Genomic DNA, 27,537 nt, shown 5'->3' with positions numbered 1-27,537 from the left:
TTGTTGAGAACAGGCTGTTACTGGTTAGATGTCCAGAAATTGTTTAAAAATTCAGTTTAAAACTTGCATTAAACAACAAAATCTCAGATGCTAGGGCAAAGTATAAGCTGATGTGCATTTTAACAATTTATTAAAATCTTTATTTGACAATTTTCCAAATGCACTAAGTGTACAACCTTGAAAAAAAAATCTGCATGCATATTTCCATTTGTTGATATTAATAACCATTTGATTGTGTAATGCACCAAGAAGTGTTGAGTAAGCCACTAGACAATACAGTAATTAGTCTTTGAGTGCTCATTTATTATATGCTTTAGCTAATACTCAGGATTCATTGGCAGTAGATGACATGCAGCAATATACTACTTGACACCTCTTCAACAATGGAATCATCATTATGTACTGTATTAACAATCATGAGAGCAAGGATCAGGAAAAACCCACTAGATAATGTACTCATGAATGACTGTACTTAACAAAGACAAAACAGCAGTGATGTTACTATACTTTCTCACAGTCACTTTTGACATAATCATGAGTATGTGCACATTAAATATGGCCAGTATTGCAGGTCATTTGGAATCATGGAGTCCATTCATGGTCTGTAATAATAGAACTCTGCTTTAGCTGTGGCGCAGGGGTCATGAGAGCGTTCCTCATTTCCATAATTATCATTTCATGAACAGACTCGATTGGACCAAGTCTGCTACAATTTTGCATATGGTTATGTTCATTGATTTCAAAAGACCTTATTGATTTAATTTGTTTAATTCTTGCAAGGTTAACGTCCTACCTTTTCTGTCTTCAAAGGTTCTAACTTCAGTTTTTCTTTTAGTCATTTCTGGGCTGTGTCAGTTTCGACCCTTTTTATGCCATACCAATGTCTTACATTCAGCTTTTTCACTCAGTTTTTAGTGCCATCAGATAAAATGTTCATTATAACTGGCACAGAATTATAACAAGAATGCTTGTTGTTGTATTTCAGAAGTCACAAAAATGCTGCAACATTTGATATATTTCTCATGAGGATTTTCAATGAAAGCAATAGCACTATGTTTCATAATGTTTGTATTGACCCCCAGCAACTCATAGAGTTCATTATGATACATTATGAATGATCAGTAAGACAGCTCTGGGTTATAAAGTACTAACAATCCATTCTTAATTAATATGCATGCTGAGTTTGTTCTTCTTTGTTTTTCTGTTGTAAACATATATTCTATTTAATGTTTGGTTATCAGATGCCAAGGATATAGGAAGTTATGCCATGAGAACAATTATATTCATTTTTGCAGTAATGATTAATATTATCAAACAGGTAACCTCAAATGGTTCTGGTCCTGGTCCACCATGTGTCATAATATCTAGTAATAAATTATACTTAACATCTATAAGTAAGTGTCAGGATAAAGATTTGATAAAACTTGTATGCTGGGGCTTCTTGAAGAATGCTACATTAATAAGTAATGAATACAAGATGCAGTCTTGACCCTAGAGGGATTTGAACCAATGACCTCCAGATGTATTGGTTGAATGACTTGCCACAGTTTTACAATTAGATGCTCAGAAATTAGAATGAACAATCATGTAAACCCATTGGCTGAAGTATTTGATCTGAAAGTTCTCAGACTTGTGTTAGAATCAAGGAGGCAGGTGATACCAGTCAGGGTATTATCTATGAACAGTGTATAAAGCTGCTTATTATTGCAGCAATGCCTCATGCATGGTATTTACCAGAATTTTATAACAGTAAATAGGTTACTTAGCTCACCAGACAGAAAGTATTGCTCTGTGTCTGCATAATTTATAAGATGGAACAAAAGTTTAGACTGTCTTATTTGTACCAAATACTGTTTTCCTACCATGATCCCTTATAGACCACCACTCATTAATTCTCTTCCAACACAAAAAAAAAACATGCTCCTTCCCATTTACATAATTTCAACTCATTATTTTTGAGCCCTATAAAAGCATTATTTTTCATTCTGCCTCTTGTCTTTTAGTTACGTTATCCCATATTGATTTTAAGTATTCCCCATACATACTTCCTGTTCTCCTCCCCCACCTCCAAACTTTACTTCCTTTTTCATATTGTTACTTAGTACACAAGCTGATTCCCACATTACACCCGCTTCACCCTTTGCATTTTTTTTTGGCATTCACTGTTTTCTCTGGTGTTTTAACTTCTCTTTTGGAAATCCTTTTCAAAAAGTAGGGTATGCTGCCATTCTGAAAGCTTTTGTTTTGCAACAATGTGTTTTTCTGCTGTATTAGCTCACAGGAACTTATTTTTTCATATAAATCTTGAAAATTTATGCATTTTTGTAGTCAAATTTTTTTAGCAAAATCGGTTACTTTTTTTTATACATTTTTATTTTAGGGAAATTGAAACCTAGCTGTATAAACAAATAATGTTCGAGTTTCCTTTGGACTACTCGTGATACTGAGCGGTTACAGTGAAAAGATTTTCTGTAAGAATGCAGTCTATTAATGTTGCAGTACATGTGTTTTGCATACCAGTTTTGCATCCTGCAATACATTACAATTAAACACAAAGTCTGCTGATAGGGATCTTACAAAGATTTGTCTTCATTTATGTTGTTGAAGATTTATCTTGTCTGTGGAAACTGAAAGTTTATGCACAAGAAACCTCCTCTTACATTTACAAATGTAATTTCAGTTTGGTTATTTGAAAATCGGTATTACAGGTAAACTGTTCAAGAGGAAAAAAATTGCACTTGTAAATCATCAACATTTGCCACCTGTAGGGAAAGCTGTTGTTGGGTAATTTGGATTTGTGGAAAAAATTTCAAATGCTTTCAGTTTTTAGCTTGTTTGATTTTTGAAAAAAATCTACGAGTTATTGTCGTCACTTGATTGTCAGCGTTGGTTAAAATTTTTGTTTAGGTCCACCTTTTCTCAAAACCATAAGAGCTACAACTTTGAAACTTTGTGTACCCTTGTGCATCATGATTTAGGTGACATAGGCCAAGAACCATAACTCTGATTTTGTCATTTTGTTAGAATTACAGCCCTTTTTTGTACCTAGAAATTCTGAACTATAACTCTTTTCTTATATACTTACCAGCACTTGCAGACGGGTGATGGCACCTGTAGGCGGTGCTCTTGTTTCATTTAATCATAAGACAGAAATGAGGTATGATGGAGTTTTGTATTCTTGTCAATCAGCAGATTAATATTTGAGAAAAATAGGGACTTTGATGCTTCCTTGTGTTAGATTTTAATATTTAGGTGCAAAAACAGACTTTTCAGCAGTATTTTTGCCCAGGACAGCAAAGCGTGAAAAGGGACTTGAAATGAAAAACAACCATTAGCAAGTGCTAAAACTTCTTTTGAAAAAATGTCCTGCTTTGTTTTTGTTTTGTTTTAAATTTTACATCTTTATAAATTAAAGGACTTCTACAAAATTGATGTTAGATGTTGTTACTGTGAAATATTTGTAGGCACAGATTCTGTAGATGTTATTATTGGTGTTTTTACTCTATGATTGTTGGGGGTTCTGTTTTGTCCCATTGGAAGCTTTATCGATTAATACAGTTTCTGAGAAGGATAACTTTTCATGGACTTGGAACAATCACCCTAAACCATATAACTAGATACTGGCATGAATATTTTATGAATCTAGTCTCAAGTTTATAATTTCATCATTTGATTGCTGCAATAGTAATTTGTTGACATTCTTCTTCTTGGAAATCCAAACCGGATTGTGTGGCACCATGTATTAGCATAAAAATTTCATGTACTCACAAGACCTTTTTTTTTTTTTTTTTTTAAATCATTGTAATACATAATTGGGTAAAAAAAATGCAAAAAGCATTTGTGAAGTTTGAGATGATAAATATTTAGTGCTTGTGAATGTTTTCCCATCAGTTTTGATATAAAACACATTTTCTCCAGTTGTTAATGAAAAGTGAAAGCTCTTCAAGTCTTGACGTATAGGTAAATCGCTTTCGTAATCAATTGGAAGAGGAGCTACCTGTTGGTTCCGAGTAAATTTAGTGCACGAGTATTGACGTGCATTCGTAGAAAATATTGCAAACTTGCAGATTTTGATGAAAGTACCAAAGGGTAATTTAATGTAAGTTCGGAATGATTATTGATACAGTATCATATCTTGAATCATTTGTTTGACTCAGCATCTTAGTTGCATTGAAAGATAAATAAGACCCTGTTAAATGAGTCTTTCCTTCAAAGACGTTTTATGATGTAGGATTGGTGCATTATATTTTAGAACAGGAATGTATAGTTTGGCAAAAAAATAAAAGTAGACTCAGTAGGTGGCCACCCTCTCATATTTTCTTTTTGATATTTTGGTCTTAGTTTACTATAGATATATCCAGAAAACAAAAAAGTAACATTGGAAGGCAGATTTTGATTATTTTCAGTGACTTTGAAATTTTAAGTAGAATCCTCAATGAAAATCTCTTGAAGTTGATCTACAGTGATAAAATTTAAATTCTCATGATGAAACTATAAAGAATTTATGTAGGAGTTGAATGGAAATTAAATTAAACAAAAAAAAATTATGTTACAGTTTGATTAATTTTGTGGAATTAATGGTTAACATTGATAAATCAACTTGTCAGTGGCCTCTTAGGCTGAGTTGTTGAGGTTGCCAACTTCAAATTACTTTACCCTTGGAACCACACTTTTAGGGTAGATTTTGTCATATGAGGAAGAAATAGAACTGGCTTACAGATAGTTGGTGGGTCCCAAGTGTCTACCTATATCTGGAGCAGTGCTTGAGAGGCACCTGCTGGGAGTCTTATACCAAAATCAAAAGCTAGAAAAGTCCCTATATTTTTGTCAGTGTGACTCCAAACCTAAGGGAAAAAAATCAACTTGTCATTCAAAAATATTAATCATTCTTAATTCATTGAGAACTTTTACTTATTGTAGATATTTATACTGAGATAAGATTACACTAAAATTTAAATGACTCAAAGTTCCCATTCATTAAAAATTTAGTCCAGAATAACATTGTAACATTTAAAAACCGCAAGGTTATCGTATGACGGGATTTTAATACTGAATAAATATTGATACAGTGTGAGAATATCTGGATACAAATATTATCGGTTACTGAATGAAGGTCTACCATATGTTTGAATGATTACATAAGGCAAAGATTGCCATAAAGCTCTCTGCAAGATTTATGACAAAGGCAATGTCCAGTTTATCTATCATAAAAATATAAAATCCTATACCCAAGCCTATTCATGTGAAATTCGGTCAGTAAAGGTCAGTAAAGGAATATTATATTATAACGATAAAAGGGCTTAGAATACAGTGTAACCTTTGGTTAAAGACATCTCTTAAACAATCAATATCTCCTTGCATGTGCAAAGGCTGATAGTTCCTTCCAGTGGATCACTTTTGTGAATTACCATCTCCAGAGCAATAACTAAACAACAGAATACACACTTTTCTGTTTTCCCTGAGGTGTTGTTGTGCAGAAGTTGCACAGTGTCTACTTCACTTATATTCGAAGAGCTTACATAACAATATATCTAATCTCTTCCTCTGTGTTTCATGTTGGGAAGTTATATGTTACTTACAGAGAACTGCTTGCTGGTACAGAATCCAGGAATACTTACTTTCATTACAGAATTGAAATACCGTATAAAATAAAAACAATAGGTCATACTGTTTCAAAATATATGAAATATACACATGATATATATGTCTTTAAAAAGTATTAGAACTTTGAAAATTTAACTCCTTGCTCCTTTTAAACAACAGGTGATACAACACTTGGGTACAGAGAAACTGGAACCCCTGAATAATGTAAAACCCTCCAAACTGAAGAGATTTTGTGGTCCCAAACTTTGGGCGCTATAATATCGTGTATATTATCTGTGGTAAACAAAACTATCATGCAGAGTTGATCATAGTTGTAGGCAAAATATGAATTAACTGATGTTGGTATCATTGGCCTTTATTTGTTTATTTCAGATACTTGCTGCGACAGGGAGCGAATGTTGCTGCCGTCAACAATGATGGTGATTTACCGTTTGATATATGTGAAGATGATACTATGGAGAAACTGTTACAAGAATGTATGGATGAACAAGGTATCTTACACTTCTATACCTAGTTAGTGTTAAACATTTAGGGACTCATTTTTGTCGAGCCCACATGCGGTGAGCTCAATATAGTCGTCTCTTTTGGCGGGTCGGTGTATGTGTGTGCGTCCATACTTACGTCTTCCGATTTTGTCTTGACCATGACTTTGATATGCATGGACCAATCTTGTTAATATTTGGCATGGATGTTTACCTCAGTGAGAAGGAGTGTCATGCACAAACCCCATGTTCCTATCTCAAAGGTCAAGGTCACAGTTGGAGGTCAAAGGTCAAATTTAAGTTTGTCCGAACCATAATTTTGACATGCATAGGCCAATCTTGTTTATATTTGGCATGAATGTTTACCGCAATGAGAAGGAATGTAATGCGTATACCCCATATTCCTATCTCAAAGGTCAAGGTCACAGTTGGAGGTCAAAGGTCAAATTGAAGTTTGTCCGGAGCATTTCTTCTTCATGCATTGTGGGATTTTGATGTTACTTGGTATGAATGTTCACCATTATGAGACATAATGTCATGTGCAAGAACCAGTTCCCTAGGACTAAGGTCAAGGTCACACCTAGAGGCCAAAGGTGCTGGTGGGCTCGACATTCTGCCCGTGGGCATGCAGAATGTATTTCTAATCTAATGAAAGCAATAATGCATCTATATATTGACTGGGCGGTTCGAGTCCCACTGGGGTCACGACCACATGACACCCTCAGATATGACATAAATACATGTACTGGCTTTTCCAGGAGGTGTACTCCAGAATGGTTCAACTTTCATGGCAGTTGAGCTGAAACAAATTAATATAAACTTATAACAGACCTTTAGCAGAGGAGCATTGACTCCAGGAAGTGGTGCTCTTACTGATATTGTCAGAACTGATTCTATTATCATTGAATCAGTATATGATTGACATGGCCACACTGAAATCCATTGATATTATAATTTGACCTATGGGAAAATTAAGAATATGACAGAGTTCAAAAAAGCAGTAATCATGAAATACATGTTGTGTAAATAGGAAGAATTGACATTGCATGTGAGTTTTGCAAATTTATACAATTTTGATAGACCTTGGGGAGTGAACAAAAATGTAAACACGCACTTGTGTATAGTTCATTAGAGGTAAAAGCTTTCACAGGGAAATATAGAAGCTAATCAAATATTTAAAACTTGTGTTTTATGACTCTGAATGGATGCAAATACTACTAGACTGTGTATGTCTGTTGTTCATAGATTCTGTCAACATGATTTTGAATCGGCTAGGTCACGAACACAAAATATAGCACAATATCCAGTTCCTTCAACTGCAAATCCAGCACTTACAAGGTTTTACACAATGTTTTTATCAATACACTTTGGCTTAAATCAATCTTCTACCTCTACAGTATCTGGAGAAATTGTCACTTGTTAGCTCGACTATTCAAATAATAGGGGAGCTATCCTACTCTCCTCGGTGTCGGCCTGAGCGTGAGCGTTGCCGTGAGCGTGAGCGTCACACAAATGTTAGTTTGCGTACCACCCCAAATATTTTCAAAGTCCATTGAGGTATTGCTTTGATATTTTGCTTACTTGTTTACCATCATGACCCTAGTCTGTAAAAAGGAGGAGGCAACTCTATAAAGCATTTTGACTGAATTATGGCCCCTTTTCGACTTAGAATATGCTTATTGTAATGTTAAAGTTTGCGTACCACCCCAAATATTTTCAAAGGCCATTGAGATATTGCTTTGATATTTTGCATACTTGTTAACCATCATGACCCCAGTCTGTAATAAGGAGGAGGCAACTCTATCAAGCATTTTGACTGAATTATGGCCCCTTTTCAACTTAGAATATGCTTATTGTAGTGTTAAAGTTTGCGTACCACCCCAAATAATTTCAAAGTCCATTGAGATATTGCTTTGATATTTTGCATACTTGTTTACCATCATGACCCCAGTCTGTAAAAAGGAGGTGGCAACTCTGTCAAGCATTTTGACTGAATTATGGCCCCTTTTCGACATAGAATATGCTTATTGTAATGTTAAAGTTTGCGTACCACCCCAAATATTTTTAAAGTCCATTCAGATATTGCTTTGAAAAGCAGACACTAATTTTGCCAACAAAATTTTTATAATTATGTCTCCACCAGGAGACATATTGTTTTTGCCCTGTCCGTCCTTCGTCAGTCCGTACGTCACACTTCATTTCCGAGCAACAACTGGAGAACCATTTGACCTAGAACCTTCAAACTTCATAGGGTTGTAGGGCTGCTGGAGTAGACGACCCCTATTGTTTTTGGGGTCACTCCGTCAAAGGTCAAGGTCACAGGGGCCTGAACAATGAAAATCATTTCCAATCAATAACTAGAGAACCACTTGACCCAGAATGTTGAAACTTCATAGGATGATTGGCCATGAAGAGTAGATGACCGCTATTGATTTTGGGGTCACTCCATCAAAGGTCAAGGTCACAGGGGCCTGAACATTGAAAATCATTTCCAATCAATAACTAGAGAACCACTTGACCCAGAATGTTGAAACTTCATAGGATGATTGGCCATGAAGAGTAGATGACCGCTATTGATTTTGGGGTCACTCCATCAAAGGTCAAGGTCACAGGGGCCTGAACATGGAAAACCATTTCCTATCAGTAACTTGAGAACCACTTGACCAAGAATGATGAAACTTCATAGGATGATTGGTCATGCAGAGTAGATGACCCCTAACGATTTTAGGGTCATTCTGTTAAAGGTCAAGGCCACAGGGGCCTGAACATGGAAAACCATTTCCAATCAATAACTTGAGAACCTCTCGACCCAGAATGTTGAAACTTCATAGGATGATTGTTCATGCAGAGTAAATGACCCCTATTGTTTTTGGGGTCACTCCGTTAAAGGTCAGGGTCACAGAGGCCTGAACATTGATAACCAGTTCCGATCAATAACTTGAGAACCACTTGACCCAGAATGTTGAAACTTCATAGGATGATTGAATATGCAGAGTAGATGACCCCTATTGATTTTGGGGTCAGTCTATTAAAGGTCAAGGTCACAGTGGCCTGTTCATGTAAAATCATTTTTTGGAAATAACTTGAGAACCACTTGACCTACAATGTTGAAACTTAATAGGATGATTGGACATGCAGAGTAGATGATCCCTATTTATTTAGAGGTCACTTGATCAAAGGTCAAGGTCACAGGAGCCTGAACAGTGACTTGAGAACCACTAGGCCAAGAGTGTTGAAATTTAGCGGGATGACTGGACATGCCAAGTAGATGATCCCTATTGCAGCCAACCATCAGTGTCTCTTTGACTTTCGCTCCTGACGCCTATTGACTTCTTGCCTATAGGACTTTGCATTGGGGGAGACATGCGCTTTTTTACAAAAGCATTTTCTAGTTTCACACTATTTCTGGATGTGCTTTATATTTTACATGTAAGAAAGAAATTTCTGCACAAAATTTTATTGTTTCTAGGTGTGGATGCAGATGCTGCACGACGTGAAGAAGAAGATAGTATGATGGAGGATGCCAACCAGTGGTTGAACAGTGTTCAAAAAGGCGAATCAATCGAGGAATTTAAACACCCGAAAACTGGGGCCACAGCTCTTCATGTAGCTTCCGCTAAAGGATATGTCAAAGTTATGACGTAAGAATAACATTTTGAAAATATGGTCTAACCTGCATTAGGCAGGAAATTAGAACAAAATATAGTTGACTGGTTGCTTAAGGGAAGTGGTTGTTACAGGTGACCGTTAAGGCAAGTTTCACTGTATATATATTTTCGCTAGTATTTTCACGGTAAGTAATTAGAAGTTTTGTTGGATATCTTATCATGCTTACAGTTGAAACACTGTAAGGGTTTGGATAAATCTATGGAACAACCTATTTCATATACTTTTAACACTTATCTGAGTTACATCTCAGGAGAGGGCAAAAGGTCTCGAATTTTACTCAAGTTGTAACATATGAGGAAGATATGTTTGCCAATCATGTATTAGTATACCCAGTTGTAGTTATAACAAATACAAGGAACTGCATATTATTAGACCCCTACCAGTGAAACAATGGAGGAAACTTATGTTTTGCTTCCTGCCTTGCCAAACGTCAGTCAGTCTGGCAGTCATACAAAATTGGATCCTGAGTAAAAATATTTTTCATGAAACTTGCTGCATAGAGATGGCAAAATAGAGAACATAGTCATAGTCAAGAAATACTGCAAAAGAAGTGGAATGTGTAGTAACTTTAAAAGTACAAAAATTTTTTATCTGAAACTTGCTACAGACATTTTGTTCTTCTCTGTCAGGCGAGTCGACCCTTAGAATTTGTGACATGCATATCTCAAAAAGTATTTGATCGAGAGTCATCAAACCTCACAGGATTGTTATTCATCATGTGAAGTTGTGCATCCAGTGTTTTGATTAGAATTTGACACAGCAACACCAGTGTTATGGCCCTTGACTTAGTCAAAAAATATGCATACAGTGACAGGGGGCACCAGTGTCCTATGGACACACATCTAGTTTTATTTTCGTTTTAGTATGAAATATAGTGAACTAAATCTTCAGTTGTTGGGATATTTTGAGATATATACAAATTTCTTCTGTATTTCAGAATATTGTTACAAGCAGGTTTTGATTTGAATGCTAAAGATACAGATGGTTGGACAGCACTTCATGCAGCAGCTCACTGGGGACAGGAAGAATCATGTAAAATACTCGCAGAAAACATGTGTGATATGGAGGCAAAGAATCTGGCTGTGAGTTCATTCAGAAAATTTTCCTCTTCAAGATGGTCTGCATAAAATAACACACATCTGTCTTAAAAAAAAAAAAAGTATTTATGAGGGAGCCTCTGTGACTGAGTGGTTAAGGTTGCTGACATAGAATCATTTCAACTTGAAACCTCGATTGAGGTGTAGATTTCTTCCATGTGAGGAAGTCGTCCGATGCAAGTTTGGTGGTTTTACCCAGAGAAGTTGTCAGTAACTTGTAGAGAACTGGTCAGATGAGGACCAGTTTAAATGTTAAGAACCTGTTCTAATTAAGATAGTCATTTGTGTGAAAACTAATTCTGAGAAATAGCTTTGATGTGTGGCTAATTCTTGTAAATGAAAATGATTTGGAGACATGTTTGAATTTAAATTTTCTTGCTCAGGTTTGATCATATGTTTTCTTGAAAAAGAATTTTAACTTAAAACAATTTTGTTATTTTTGGTGTTCGAATGTTTATTTGAAATGATTAATATTTATTGTGATGATTTTAATTATGCTTTTATTCTGTACCAGGGCCAGACAGCTTTCGATGTAGCAGATACAGAGTTAGTGAAGCTACTGGAGGAACTTAAACTTAAACAAGCATCAGTATGTTGTCTTGCATTTAGTTATTTATACCTACACAAACTGTCGGGTAGGATTAGCAAGCATTACGTAAAGAAAACATTTCCAAATACCAAAGTACATTTTGATAATGCACATTATCAGCGTAGCTGGGATACAGGGCCTTGCAGTTAAACAGAAGGTTCCTGTATTTACCGTGACGGGATTACGAGCTTATACAAATTTATGCAATGAAAGCATCTTTTAAGATAAAGCTATCAGACTTATTGATTTAACACGTAATCTGTTTCTTTAGGGGCTTGTGATTTATTAATTGCCTCTGTAAATTTTGAATCAGCTTTCTTAAGTATTTCTTAACCTGTGCATCAAAAGTTGTAGTTATGTGTAAAGTGTTATCACAGATTGTCGTAAATTTGTTGTTCTCTGTGTGCAAATGAGTCTCAATGGACATTCCTTAATGCAAAATATTTATTGATAACGTCTTTTTTTTCCCCTCCACGAAGTAAAAAAATGCTTTTAAAATGTCATGTTAAAAAAACACAGTAGTTTCATATAGCGTAAGTATAAGAGATCAAAAGGAAACATATGAGAGTGATCAAGAAACTATCGTATTTAATGTCAGTAAATTGATCTAGAAGTTTAAGAATTTTGCCTAATTCAAAACTTCAATATCAGTATACAAATTTTCAAATAATTATTTGTTGAAATTATCCTTATCAGGCCTGGTTAAGGGATCAAACTTGACACTTAAGAAATTTCTGTTTCAGTTTGTTTGGAAAGGTACTTTAAATTTTGGACACTATTGTAACTTTAATCTACATGTACATGATTATAATGATTAACTTTACAGAATTGTTCTCTGTGTGAAGTTTCAGCAAAAAGAGGTTGTTTTTTCAAAAATGTTAAAAGAATAGGATATGGAATGGAATATGGCACTAAGTCTTGTAATTTAAAAATACAACATTTGATGGAAATTAAAAAAATGCATGAAAATAAAATATCTCACTTGCAAGTTAAATGTTGGCCCTCATACTGCTAGTAAAAAAACTGATTACTATCAATTGTCTACCATTCTTGTTACAGCTGAAAGACCAACAGAAAGACTTACAGATCATCCAGACGAGGTTACCAGCGTCACGGAGAAGGTGCGTAGTTTTCATTTGGAGGTATTTGGACAAATACATGTGTAGATGCTAGTACTTAAATGTTTAATTGTTTCCACTGATACCAGTTAAAATTGGAATGGTTTTAGGCAGAAATTGGTTCCACCTGTTCAGTACTTGAAAAAAGTCCCTTCCTAAACTTCTACATGTGTTAGTAAATGGTAACGGTTCTTTCCTGCTTTCAAAATTAATAGAAGACACTATTTTCTGGTATGATAAGATCACAATAATTTTATTTTGCAATATTATATAACCTTTTGTAGCTAGGTATATTAGATTTGTCAGGGGTGTGGAATTCCTATGTCCGACTTGTCCGACTAGGGAATTTTTGACTGCGGACAAGTGAGTTTTCGCATTCTGTTTGTCCGCGGACAAGCACAAATGTTCTGGTTTTAAATGAAAAAAAGGAAAGAATAATTTAGGAACGATGAACAGTACTTCAAGTTTATGGAGTTAATAAAAGAATTTGATGTACGAAAAGGATGATTCACCCGCCAAGGGCCTCTCGATTTCTCCAGTTTTGGGAAAACCATACTGTGTCTAAATTTAGCAGCTCTTTCTCTGCGTCCTGATTGGTTCCCTATCATGATCTCGCGTGATTTTTGCACACGGTAACTTGTCGAATAGAAACCGGAAACGTAAACAATTATCACAATGTTTTTGACAAATTTGTTCAACGGTTACAACTTCGTCTGCCAACAAAAATTGAAGTAAATAGTCAAAGCACAAAGAGCTCACTAGTACGAGTCAGGAAGTTTCACGTTTGTTTTCTAACAGTCAGAAAGTGCCATGCTTTCTCACATGGGTTCACATGGCATGGTGAGCAGTCTTTAGGTATTGCTGTTGATTGTTCGACGGCCTCGCGGACGAACACAAGCTAAAGTGTCAAAAGCTTATTTTTTGAAACAGCTACAGTATTACACTTTGTTATGTTCGTTACTACTTGTAGATTATTGTCCAAAATAAAGAATTATTTGCATGCTTAAATGTTGAAAATCCGGGCAGGTAAGTTTTGACTGCGGACAAGTAGATTTTTAAGTCTCATTTGTCCGTGGACAAGTGAAAAATATTGGGATTTCCACACCCCTGGATTTGTTTAAAATAGGCAGTTAATGTAAGGTTTTGCCTGTCAGATTATAGAAATTAGAATTGACAGGAATTATGGGTAAAACTGTTTGATTGACTATACCTCCAGTTCTTCAGCTGTGACTGTCAATATTACAGCCAAACTTGGTGGGGTTTGTTCAGTAAAGCTACAATTTGGGGCGACTACTTTGGTTGTCATATTAAACTGAGGACTGTGGTTGAAGTAGTTTAGTTCCACTTACTGTTGGAAAAGCCGTAACAAGTCTTTGAGTCAGATTAAAGAAAATATCAGTGACATGCATGATGACCAGTTTGTCTTCACATTGAAAAAAGATTTTCTTCTGTATCTTATACATGTTTAGGACAAAATCTTCACCATATTTTTGTTTTACACAATCTATCATAATTGTATGGTTTATGCATGGAATTGCCTTGACAATAGCACACTTTTAGATGTTGTGCACTTGCTCTTGGTTTTCAGTGATTTTGCAGAAATATGAATTTAAGTTTTGAACTTCCTAAGCTGAGTCAGTTAGCTAAATGTGTAGGGTACAATGTCATGATTTACTATCTAGTGGGTGTCTCAGAATCCTGGGTGAGGCATTTGTTGTGATGATTGACTAAAGACAGTATGTCTCTACAGTCATTTGTACTTCTGTGATTGACATGGGTAAGGTGGGAAAAGGTTTATACTAGTAAGGAATTGTGGAACTCCTGGTATGTAAACTACCCACTGTAATTAAGAGGAAACAGTGATAAAGGTTATTAAACCACACTAAAATGAAACAAGAGTCTTGGATAGGACAGTTGTCATGTCCAGAATCAATTATTTCCTTTTTACAACATCATTGAGTTAAACATTCCTGTTAATCTGTAGCTTTACATAAAACATAACAGTAGATGAGCTCCCAGATTAGGGTCCAATTTAAAATATAAATTAACAATTGAGTTCGTATAGATATTGTAGGGAAGTACCTATGTCATACACAATATCTCTGGATAAGGTGTCTTATAAAAGACAAATGATGCTTTACCGCACAGTTAAGGGAATAGACCGGTGTGTATGCATGTTTGCTTCCAAAGTATAGGATTTTATAGGCAAACAAGTATTTATTTTATGGTGTATGATAGAATGTACCAGATTTGAAAATTAAATACTGCTTTGTTGGTAATTTCCAAGAACATTAAAATTTTCTGACAAATTTGGCTCTGATTTGTGCTCTGATGTTAGTTTCTGGAATACATGATAAAAAATTATAGTACTCTTTGCTTTCAAATATGGTACATTGTACAGTTAGTGCTTTCTGCATTTATTATATACTCAATACATGTATTAATTGTTTAATATCAATTAGGTAGTTCAGGAAAATGAGATTATTTTTTCGTTGAAATGCGTTTTGACACTGATCCATGAACTAACCACGTTTTATTTTATCATGTTTATTGCAGCCGTAACGATCCTGCAAGGTTATTGTCAATTTGTGTATATTTCACTCTTAACTATTAGTCATGAGCTGCAACAGCAACAGGTTCTGATATCTCGATGAAACTTGGGAATGTATATGATTGTTGGAATTGGGTTAAAGAAATTAATTCATTTTGTGAGAAGAAAAGACAGACTGAATATTTTAATGTGACATAAGTGTTACATTGGTAGAAAGTGTTAATCAGTGTTTATTTGTTTTTTTGGTGGGGAGGGAGTTTGAAATTTTTTTTTTATATTTTTTTTTTTTTTTTGTCAAATCAAGTGCTATTTGCGATGCATTGAGGGGGTAGGGGATGTAGGATTCTGTTGCAGTCAGTAAAGAAGACTGACTTTGTTTGTGTCACACTGTCTGATGGTGAGGATAGTTACATGTGTCATATACAGATCCAAAGTTTCGTCAGTATCAGATTAAATGCAGGTGCAAGGGGGACAAAGCCTAGGAAATGCATGAACATTTTCTTCACTTGAGCATGGGTAGTGGTGTTTTAGTTCTTTCCTTTTTCTTGTGGATGCAATATAGGTAGATTAATGTAGATAATTGAGCCGCGCCATGAGAAAACCAACATAGTGGCTTTGCGACCAGCATGGATCCAGACCAGCCTGCGCATCTGCGCAGTCTGGTCAGGATCCATACTGTTCGCTAATGGTTTCTCTAATTGCAGTAGGCTTTAAAAGCGAACAGCATGGATCCTGACTAGACTGCGCAGATGCGCAGGCTGGTCTGGATCCATGCTGGTCGCACACCCACTATGTTGGTTTTCTCATGGCACGGCTCATATCTATTTCACTTTCCATACATATAAGTAGTTTATTTTCACAGATAAATATTCAGGAATACCAGTGTAAAAAATAGATCACTCTGGGTCTCACGGACAACACTGACAACATTGTTCTCACAATAAGTGTGTACTTAACTATAAGTAGATGTTAAATTAGTGTGATATATATTCAAAATTTGATTTCATTTCTTTTTTATCAAATCTAAGTATAATAAAAGGTGTCTGTGACGTTGATTTATGAGGTTTTCAACTCAAAAGACGTGCTACAAGACAAAAAATGTAATTTCACAGATCTTTACCAAGCTCGCAAAACAAATAATCACAGCTGATAGATTGATCAATACAGTAATTGATTGTAAAATTTATGCTGTAAATTGAATAATATAATTAGAAATGCAAATGTTAATGCCTGTTTTGATTAAATTTGTAAAACACATTTACCTCATAAAAGTGAATTATGGGATAATCCGATCATGCATTTGCTAGGCAATGCTTCATGTGGCTTTATAAGTGTCTAAGGGAGATAATTTTGTGTTTATTCATTCACTGTGAGTGTTTGTCTGTGACATAGTTACTTGCCCTTTGTATAGTGTTAATCTGAGTGATGTGTGTTACAACTTGTTATAGGTAAATCCTGTGTACTGTAAAATTTGTTTCTATAAAATATGTGAAGTGTGGGCATCAAGTTTAGACAGATTTTTATACATCAAAATTGTATTAGAACACTGAAGTCACATTTAATTTTATTCCTAATTCTAGAAATCTGCAATAAGTGAATTCAAACCAGACAGTCTTGTTTAGTTGCATTCACTAAGTGAGAGAAAGAGCATGTGTTGGCATAAAGAGATTATTTGGCAGATGGAGCAAGACATCTTCCGATTAGCCACCTTCAAATATCCACTATTAGTATTGCTGCGTTAATCAATTTCATATTTGACTTGGAGTCCAAATTTTAGACGTAAATGTAAATGTTCTTTTAAGAACCTTTTGTATTTAATAAATTGTAAGTTTTTTTAAACCTAAACCAAATTCTGCTTTAAATATTTTATTGAATGCCCACAAAAATGTTGTACAGTACACTGTTTAATAAAGTTTGTTGTGTGTTCGTACGCTGTCATTTAATGTTCACAAAAATAAATAGACAATCAACTACCTCGATATGATAAAAGAATTTTTGTTTAACTTTATGGCCGATTATTATAATTTATGTAAGGTTAATAATTTAAAGGTGTTGTAACACTGTTGTCTTATAAGTGATCCTGTATGTCTAGGTTCTAGGGAGTTTTAATTTGGATCTCTCCAGGCAGGGCATAGATTCTCTGTGACAATTTGACAGAGGCAAGTGAAAATGTTATATCCAAATGACATTGCCTGACACCACAGCCTACACAAAAGAACCAAAAAAGAAATGAATGTGGTCACTACAGATACGAACAAAAACTTTGTTCAATCTAACTGGATGGAACCAGCAAAATTTGTTTGAGTTACTGGTATTTCGAGGCACCGAATAGTATACATTATATAGGGATTCTGTCGGGATCAGGCAATGAGTTCGAGCGATGTTTGGCTGTATAGGTATACGTTGAGTCCTGTGTTGTCCTGTCTTTCTTAAATTGCTATTACTAAAACACATTTCATATTAAGATAAACTTATATATATATATATATATCCAAAGAACTAATGTCAGAAAAAAACATGTATAACAAGATGACACTGCAGCTGTAATATGATGAGCAGTAGGCAAGAACTGCAGTTTGTGTATCATAAATATTTCTTTTTTATGCCCCCGAAGGGAGGCATATAGTTATTGAACCGTCTGTCTGTCTGTCGGTCTGTCAGTCTGTCGGTCTGTCCGCAATTTTCGTGTCCGGTCCATATCTTTGTCATCGATGGATGGATTTTCAAATAACTTGGCATGAATGTGTACCACAGTAAGACGACGTGCAGTGCGCAAGACCCAGGTCCATAGCTCAAAGGTCAAGGTCACACTTAGACGTTAAAGGATAGTGCATTGATGGGTGTGTCCGGTCCATATCTTTGTCATCGATGGATGGATTTTCAAATAACTTGGCATGAATGTGTACCACAGTAAGACGACGTGCAGTGCGCAAGACCCAGGTCCGTAGCTCAAAGGTCAAGGTCACACTTAGACGTTAAAGGATAGTGCATTGATGGGCGTGACCGGTCCATATCTTTGTCATCGATGGATGGATTTTCAAATAACTTGGCATGAATGTGTACCACAGTAAGACGACGTGCAGTGAGCAAGACCCATGTCCGTAGCTCAAAGGTCAAGGTCACACTTAGACGCTAAAGGATAGTGCATTGATGGGCGTGTCCGGTCCATATCTTTGTCATCGATGGATGGATTTTCAAATAACTTGGCATAAATGTGTACCACAGTAAGACGATGTGTCATGCGCAAGACCCAGGTGTGTAGCTCAAAGGTCAAGGTCACACTTAGATGTTAAAGGATAGTGCATTGATGGGCGTGTCCGGTCCATATCTTTGTCATCGATGGATGGATTTTCAAATAACTTGGCATGAATGTGTACCACAGTAAGACGACGTGTCACATGCAAGACCCAGGTCCGTAGCTCAAAGGTCAAGGTCACACTTAGATGTTAAAGATCATTTTTCATGATAGTGCATTGATGGGCATGTCCGGTCCATATCTTTGTCATTCATGCGTGGATTTTAAAATAACTATGCATGAATGTGTGACACAGTAAGACGATGTGTCGCGTGCAAGACCCAGCTCCGTAGGTCAAAGGTCCTAAACTCTAACATCGGCCATAACTATTTATTCAAAGTGCCATCGGGGGCATGTGTCATCCTACGGAGACAGCTCTTGTTTTCTTGATTTTTTGTTTCAGACAGTATAATCTGTTAGATTTAGCCTGTCCTTAAATACATATTATATAAAGACATTATATAGATACATATTCACATCACATATAGCTTTATTGTACATGCGATAATTTAATAAGTAGAAGTATAGTAAATGCTGTATTTATGAACCTGTTAATCAAAACATGCATTCAATTGTATGCATGATACTAAAATACAATCTGAAATTTTATACTCTCCCTGATAAGAAAACTGTTAAATGCTTGACTAGTCGCTATTTTAATCGTAACAACAGTTTCTTTCTGATATACTCCATGTTTATGGCATGTTCGACAATTATACAATGCAGCTATTATTCTTATCAAGTCTGCAAAAATCCATTATCAGTTAAAAAATCAGAGACTTTTAAAGGGATAAAACATTTTTTTCTTTCGTTTTTTTTTTTTTTTCAACTTTATATGCAGTCAAAATGTATTTATAGTGTAATTTATCAAATTAATATGACTTTTAAGGTAAGGAAAACTGTCATGTTTTATTGGTCTTATTTTCATCTATGGTTTTATTTGCCTAATACTGACTTGCTAAATTTAGTAGCACGGAATTTTATAACTTTGGAATATATATTGTATAAACAAGAAAAGTTTTATTCTCATTTTAGTAAATATTTGGACATTTTTATAGGAGCTAGTATGCAGAAATTTTAGTAAAAGATTTAGTATGTTATATTTGTTACATTTATTTGATGAAATACGATAGTAAGAGAATTTTGAAAATTAGGGAAAAAAATGAGATAGTGATGGGTATCAGGTAGGTAGTTTGTTGTTTCAAAGTTTTTTGACATCTACTGTGAGTAGGAAAGTTTGAAATTACTGGTAAATGCTGTGATAAAGCGTTGCTGGAATTGGCATGTGGGGATGTCATCAAACAGGCTTACAGAATGTTAATTGGTTGACCTAAATATCTGTCTGTTTGGTACATGGGACTTCTTCCACCATCAAAATTTGGAAAGTAGATATATAACCGGAACTGGGTTGTGTAGCATTACATCCATCAAAAAAAACAAACAAGCACAACAGCTATCAACCTAGCCAGCTTTTAAAGATTTTTACATTAATGTTAAATCCTTTAATATTTTGACAACCTGCTGTATTTAATGAGACAAAGATACCAGCAGGTAATATGCTGTCTTCTCAGTGGAATATGCTAAAATACTGCATTGATGCAACAATGATAATTGACACGGTGATGGTTGTGTTAACTTTATGTTATGTTTGCAGACGTTTATGGCTGCGAGAGAGAGTTAAAATGGCTCTCAGGTATTGTCACATCAATTGTGGTGGTAATTGTACCTTTTCATCTCTGGTATACAAATCCGTAAGCAATGGAAACATTTCCATAGGCTATGGAAACAAATACTATGAACTGAAAAGGACCACTAACATCGTCACAGCATGACAGCTTCAGATATAGGAAAAGCTTTTAAAAATCAACTCACTACAATTTTGAAATTATATAATGCCGTTCAGACTATGATATATATGCATTAATGGTAGAATAGTCAGTTTGTTGAGTGTAAATAATTTTAGAACAGAATTACGGAATGTTGACAAGATTAGTATAACTTATATGAACCTTGCTGAACTAGATTCTGCATCAAGAGATTATGTATTAATATGGAAATATAGGAGGCTTTGAAGGGAAAAAGGTAATCCAATGGATTTGTAATTGCTTAAGATTGTAAAAAAACACATTAATTTAGTTAAATAGAAAATAGTTTTGTGCTCAAGACATACCATTTTTCACCTGATATGAGTTTGCAAGTTACATGCATTTTGTCTTTGAAAATAATGCATTCATAATATTGGAATTTCTGATATTTGAAACAAACACCTATATTGCTGTAGAAACATTTTCTTGATGAGCTAGAGTCAGTTATCAGTTTGTTTCTAATGTAGTTTTAACAAGACCAGTTATGATTTAACATTTATTAAAGGTTTGCATCTCCCGATATGCATGATTCGGGGACAAAGCCTGTTTTGCATAAGAGGTACTGTTTTACTTAACCCATAACCTTTGGAGTGGTAATCAGACCAGTAACAGAAATGTTATCTAAGAATTTCTTTACTTTAGCTGGCACACCTTTTATATATTTAGACAGAGCATTTCCTTTGTAAAACAAATTCCAGCAGAATAAAAAAAATCCCTGTCCATCCATTTGCATCTCCCATAAATTTCTACCCATACTTAGTCTGTAGTTTCCATTAATGATCTGATACTTACTGTTTTGTCCCTTAAAATCTGTCAGTTGTATCCAACAATTTTTGTCTCTTATCTATATTGTAGCAGTTCCTTTCAGTGCCCTGAAAATGTCTTTAGAAAAGAATATAAAAAAGTTTGATGTTAGTTGGATCACTAAATATATTCTACATGTATCTCTGACATTTATTACACATTTAGATACCACCCTCATCCCACTCACCCAAACAAGTAAGTTTAGCTTTCTAGCTCACCTGTCATATAGTGACAAGGTGAGCTTTTGTGATCGCCCGTCATACGTCATCAATCCACAATTTTTGTGAACATGATAGAGACCTTTCCTTTCGAAAACTGGCCAGATCCCATCATGGGTTCTAGAGTTGATGCCCATTAAAGGCCCAAAATTTGCTATTTTGGCTTGTGAATACAATAGAAACCACATATTGCAATCAAACTTGCACATAACTTGATTGGGATAATATCTCGGTTCCTTTCGAAATCGGGCCAGATCCTGTTTTGGCCCCTTAATGGCTTTTGCAGACATATAGAGACTTCATTTATGATTTGATTTGATACAATCTTGCAAAATATCTTAAACAACAATAGATCTTGGATTCCATCATGAATCTGTCAGATGGAATCATAGGTTCCGGAGTTATGGCCCCTGATTGACCCTGAAAGTGCCAGAATTTGTTAATTATGCCCCCGGGATCTACTGATGCAGGAGGCATATAGTGATTTCCTGTCCGTCCGTCTGTTGGAGGTTAACCAAATGGGACCGTTTCGTCTAGCATCAATACCCCTAACTAAAATGACTTGATACTAATGCAGATGTAACCTGTGACCATTCCTCATCATCAGACATCACTTGACCTCAGTTTGACCTTGACCTTGAACTTGACCTTGTTTTGGACTTAGGTTGCTTTGTATCAACAATGATGCCACCGGGGGCATCAAGCGTTTATTGAACGCAGCTCCTTGTTTTTACCTTGTGAACACGATAGAAGTGACATTTTACATTTGATTTTAACCACACTTACACATAACGTAAATCACAATAAGATCTTGGTTCCTTTCGAAAATTGGCTTGATTCCATCATGGTTTCTAGAGTTACTTCCCTTTTTCAGGGCAAAATTTTCTATTATGGCCCTTTCAGTCATATAGAGGTTTCATTTATGCTTTGTTTTGATACCAGCTTGCACAGAATGTTTATCTTTATGATTTCTAGGCCAAGTTTGAAACTGGGTCATGTGGGATCAAAAACTAGGTCACCAGGTCAAATCTAAGGAAAAGCTTGTTAACACCCTAGAGGCCACATTCATGACCCTATCTTCATGAAACTTGGTCAGTATGTTTATTTTGATGATTCCTAGACCAAGTTCAAAACTGTGTGATATGGGGTCAAATATTAGGTTACCCGGTCAAATCAAAGGAAAAGTTTGTAAACACTCTTGAGGCCACATTTATGACCTAATCGTCATGAAACTTCAGAATATTTTCTTGATTGTTCCTAAGCTGAGTTCGAAACTGGGTCATGTGGGGTCAAAAACTAGGTCACCACTCAAATTAAAAGAAAAGCTTGTTAACACTGTAGAGGCCACATTTATTACCCTATAATCATGAAACTTGGTCAGAATGTTTATCTTGGTGATTCCAAGGCCAAGTTAAACAGGTGAGCAATATAGGGTCATCATGACACTCTTGTTTGTAATTATTTGCCCAAATAGGGATCTTACCTGATTTTCTGTAAGCTTGATGTGAAACATGTTAACATATTTTCTTAGGTTTTCCTGCTTCTCAGGAAGCAAGTAATTTTTGAAAGTGCTGTTTTGGTTGGTCTAACATGTGACAGTTATGTAACTCACTAATGGAGATACCTACTTAACAGGGTGATTTGTGCTTTTGAAGTATTGAAAAACAGTCATTTTAAAATATTTAATCTCTTCTTACATCGGTAAATAATGTTTAAATACATATTACATGTTGGTTTATGGTAATGTTAAAGTGTGTTTTGTGTTAAAGCATTTTTGGTTTTTGTTAATTTTAATTACATGTTTAAAAAAGTGCATTATTTTCCATTGCATGTTTTTAGGTGTAAAAAGATACTGTTTTGCTGGGTAGAATGTTTGTGCACCTTTAAATAGTGCTTCTAAATGTGAAATGTTCAATCTAAACCTTGAATTGTTGGAATATTAATCCATGCTGAGAAATTTTAAGATCAAATTGATGAATTTGTCACAGGGTGAAACTAAGAGATTGATGAAGTTGAGATTATAGGAAATAAAAGCTAACACAAACATTCATCTGTGCAAAACGTGCATTGGTTAACTAACTACATAACTATATATGAAAGAATCAAATGTAAATTGTTTCATTAACTAACAAAGAAAATTGTTACTGTTCACAGGAGTTCTGTAACACGTATGAGTGTTGAACAGAAGCACAATGTGATGAAGAATGTGGACGGCCAGGAGCGAGCCACTCTCGATGTGATTCCACCGGCAACCGAGGAAGAAAAGGCAAAGAGCAGCTCTAGTTCCTGTAGTGAGGAGGAGGAGTCAGAATCATCTACAGAATCTGAAACAGGTATGTCACAATCGGATCCAGACGAATTATTGTCAGATAATGACAGTGTTGATAACTTGTATTTCAGTAAGTATAAATCAAAAATCGGAACAGGTAGTGTGTCAGATTTGGAAGTACAAAATTACCTCTCTTTACAACACCTCCAAGGAGATCTATGTGCAAGCTCATGTTCAAAATTCCTAATAAATTGAACACAGAGTATATACTTCTGTAGAACAAATACAATATAGTTTAAAACAAAGGCTGTTTAGATTTCCCAATGGTGTACAATCTAGTATTTTAATTTTTGAAAAAAGTATAGCAGAAATATAACTATAAGTCTTCCATTAATTTCTTACAGAAAAGAAGAATGAAATCAACAAAAAGACATCTCAACAGAATCAGGTTTGGCAGTCTTTTTTAGAGATAAGATATTACACTATGTCAAGTCTCAATATACTTTAGATATTAAGATATCGTTAAGATTTTGTATCACAAGTTCAAAGTAAACTGAACATTAAAATGTGAAAGTCTAGAAAAGAAAATGATTTTGAACATTTTGATTAAAAGGAGTCCAAAGTATAGTACCTTCGAAGGCATGTTCATAGCATATCATTGAATGTGTTAGGCATGAAGAAACATTTTATACAAATATATCGTTTGACATGTCTTTAGTGAAATTAACAATAAAATGGCATTCTTCAGCATTATAGTTTTTGCTGTTTGCATAGTAAGAAACAATAGTAAAAGTTTTTGCACCAAGTTTTTCTGATATAACTTTCAATTTCTGTTTTATTGCATTACAATGAAAAATTTCAGCTTTATAAAATCTATCCTCTGTGGAAAACGACAAAGAAAAGCTGCTATTTGTAACAATTGCCATTTTTGCTCAGAGAAATATTAGTACTTCTGTTATTTTCACAAAAATGCCTTCACCCACACTGCCTACATACCTCTGGCACTGCAGCAATGTAGCCATTTGCTATTCCAAGCCCATTTGAGGCTCAGTACGGACACAATTGTTACAAATAGCCAGGTTTTTGTTTATAGACTGTTGAATATATCTGAAGAATGTCGTAAAGTATTTGATGTTGATTTGGAAAGAAACAAATATAAAAATAAGTAAATAGGCTGTATGTACATGTTTAAAAGACTGTTTCACTCAGTCTAAATAAGTTTTAGAGCTCAGTTTTGCAAATTGTTGCACTGTTCTTAAGGTTGACCTTTAACCTTAAACAGTTCAGCTGTAGCTAGGATATACTGTGACATCATTTATTTAGTGATATAATGGTATATATTTATAACAGTATTCTGATTTTAAAATTTCAAGTATGAATTGAATGGAACTTTTATTTTAATGTTGGGGTTTACTTGTGTATTATTGCAGAACTTAACTGTATAAGTGGAAAAGTTCACCAGAACACATCATTATAGTCAAGCAAAGACAAACAAACTTAGCTTTGGCACTTCAGTTTTTGGTGATTCTCAAATATTTCCGCCCATGAAATGTCTAGAATCGGCAATTTGTGAACTTTAAGACCCACAAATATATCCACTTGTACAGTAGTCTTTACCCACTTACCCTAACTTACCCACATGAATAATGATGATTTCACAGTAATATCCCTTAATTAGTGCTTTGGAATTCAAGACTGACAGAATGTGATAAAACCTAAAGAGGAGCTTTTTGTTATATGAAAAGTATATGAGCCGTGCCATGAGAAAATCAACATAGTGGGTATGCGACCAGCATGGATCCAGACCAGCCTGCGCATCCGCGCAGTCTGGTCAGGCTCCATGCTGTTCGCTTTTAAAGCCTATTGGAATTGGAGAAACTGTTAGCGAACAGCATGGATCCTGACCAGACTACGCGGATGCGCAGGCTGGTCTGGATCCATGCTGGTCGCACACCCAGTATGTTGGTTTTCCCATGGCACGGCTCAATTATGGGAACTATTAGTGTAAATGAGTGAACAGGCATCATTCATTTGCTAAGACTGCACGTATGACACATGTATACTGTTTGTGTTGTGTGTTATATATCTGTCAATTTTTCACGCATGCTTAGCCTCGGGACCGAGACAAGCCCCCGATAATGACAACCGTGGAAATTAAAGAGAAACAGACCCCAGAAATGCCCAAAATTGAGGAGTCTGTGGAAACTACGGAAAAAGAAAATATTAAGTTTATGGATGATGAGAATGAAGAGCTTAAAAATGAGCTTAAGAAAGAGGCGGAGGTTATAGGTGATGGTCTCAAGAAAGACAAGATCTTCAATAATGTAAGTAATACATCTTGGCAGGCTTTCACTTAGGTACTCTGTTATTGTTGTGTTACTGTTCCTAGGTATAAATAGAATTTAAGGTAGGAAAATTTGATGTTAGAGGCATTGGGATAGGGTTGGTGGGAGGGGGGAAGGAGTGAAAGAAAGATGCATAGGTTACAAAAAAAGTGAAGTGAAACTTTAAAGTATTGTGGGGTGAAACTTATCATGAAATCATATGTTGCTCTGTTGCTGCAGCTGTTGTTTAACAACAGTAAGAGAGGTGAAGACTTAATACTTTTATGTAAAGGTTTTTGTGTAGAAATTAAGTCTGTATTTCAAATAGCATCTGAGGTGTCAAAGTATGGAATGTTATAATTTTAACTCTATTCAGCACTTGAAGTTCAAAAATGTAATTGTGAAACCAAAGATGGAAGTCTTAAACTTGTAGCTTCATGTACATAGAGCAACTTCATTGATTTATTTGGCAAATTTTAGCAGGCATTAGCTTCATGTAGATGTATTGAGGTTGCAACCTATCAGTTATCAGTCAAAAGTGATAATTTCATGGTATTTAATAATTCAGTAAAAACTTCTTGCTCTCCTTGGTGTTACATTTTTGAGTCGGCTAAAGGCTGAAAGCCTTTTGACGAGTCCTTGCTATCCAGCGATTCTCTAAATGGACCAAATAACACAGTGAAGGGATGTAGTTCCATTAGATTTCTCAAACTTCAAACAGTTCACTGCATGAATGAATTTAAGTTGTGTCAATTCCCTTTGCTATGACCAATATACGATGTAATCTGTCATATTTATGACTTTTAATTGTGCAATACTCGAATGTATTTCATTAAGCATAAATGTGCATTTTAAGAATTGCGCAGGCTTACAAAGCTTGGGTAACATCCAGCGAAAGACAAAAAATAGTTCCACAGGGCTCCAGATAAGATGCGTATTAGCGCAATCTGACTAAAGTACATATCCTATTACGCTACGCATAGGATCTGAGAACGACCTATTCATTGCCTCGTTCTGACGACCCTTTCGCTAGCCAATCAGAGCCTAACTTACAACATCTTGCAAATCTACCTGTAGCCTTGACTTTTGATATTTACAATTCTTATGTCATAATGTATCAGATAGCCGGTTAGCTCAGTCGGTAGGCCACTTGCTTTGTAAGCGAGGGGTCCTGGGTTCGAGCCCTGGAATAACTGCACATTTTTCTTACTCTTTGGCATTCGAACATGTCGTCTGATTGGATAAAATAAAAATAGCAATACTGGAAATCCAAAATATACAGAAGACGAATGTGAATGGGTCGTTCTCAGATCTTCGTTTAGAAGATCAAGTACTTTAGTCAGATTGCGTATTAGCGTAAATTACGTATAGAAATAATGCAAATACGCATGTCTAATAATTTCTAAGCGTATAAAAACGTATATAAAATTACAGAAATGCACACAATGCTTTTTAGCTGACATGTCACAAAGTGACAGTGTGAGTTTTTGTGATCGCGCAGCGTCCGTCGTCCGTCCGTGCGTAAACTTTTGCTTGTGACCACTCTAGAGGCCACATTTTTCATGGGATCTTTATGAAAATTGGTCAGAATGTTCATCTTGATGATATCTAGGTCAAGTTCGAAACTGGGTCAACTGCGGTCAAAAACTAGG

General features: G+C 35.3%; 1 protein-coding gene across 15 annotated transcripts in view; it reads left to right on the top strand.

The window, feature by feature from the left end:
• LOC123552940 (protein phosphatase 1 regulatory subunit 12C-like) overlaps nucleotides 1-27,537 on the top strand; it is a 100,516-nt gene that overhangs the window by 17,929 nt on the left and 55,050 nt on the right. For 13 of the 15 annotated variants that reach the window (XM_053541580.1, XM_053541584.1, XM_053541579.1 and 10 more), the window contains exons 3-11: nucleotides 5,977-6,095; nucleotides 9,556-9,727; nucleotides 10,693-10,837; nucleotides 11,367-11,441; nucleotides 12,501-12,562; nucleotides 15,116-15,133; nucleotides 23,447-23,625; nucleotides 23,966-24,009; nucleotides 25,673-25,885. In XM_053541580.1, the coding sequence (XP_053397555.1) occupies nucleotides 5,977-6,095; nucleotides 9,556-9,727; nucleotides 10,693-10,837; nucleotides 11,367-11,441; nucleotides 12,501-12,562; nucleotides 15,116-15,133; nucleotides 23,447-23,625; nucleotides 23,966-24,009; nucleotides 25,673-25,885 (1,027 nt within the window). The remainder of the gene's footprint in view (nucleotides 1-5,976; nucleotides 6,096-9,555; nucleotides 9,728-10,692; nucleotides 10,838-11,366; nucleotides 11,442-12,500; nucleotides 12,563-15,115; nucleotides 15,134-23,446; nucleotides 23,626-23,965; nucleotides 24,010-25,672; nucleotides 25,886-27,537) is intronic. The other 2 variants (XM_053541573.1, XM_053541577.1) reach the window with 2 other exon arrangements.

Source organism: Mercenaria mercenaria, chromosome 4 (assembly GCF_021730395.1).
Source record: "Mercenaria mercenaria strain notata chromosome 4, MADL_Memer_1, whole genome shotgun sequence".
Classification (NCBI taxonomy): Eukaryota; Metazoa; Mollusca; class Bivalvia; order Venerida; family Veneridae; genus Mercenaria; species Mercenaria mercenaria.
The sequence above is the reverse complement of the archived record's forward strand: the minus strand, read 5'-3'. Positions and strand labels throughout refer to the sequence as shown.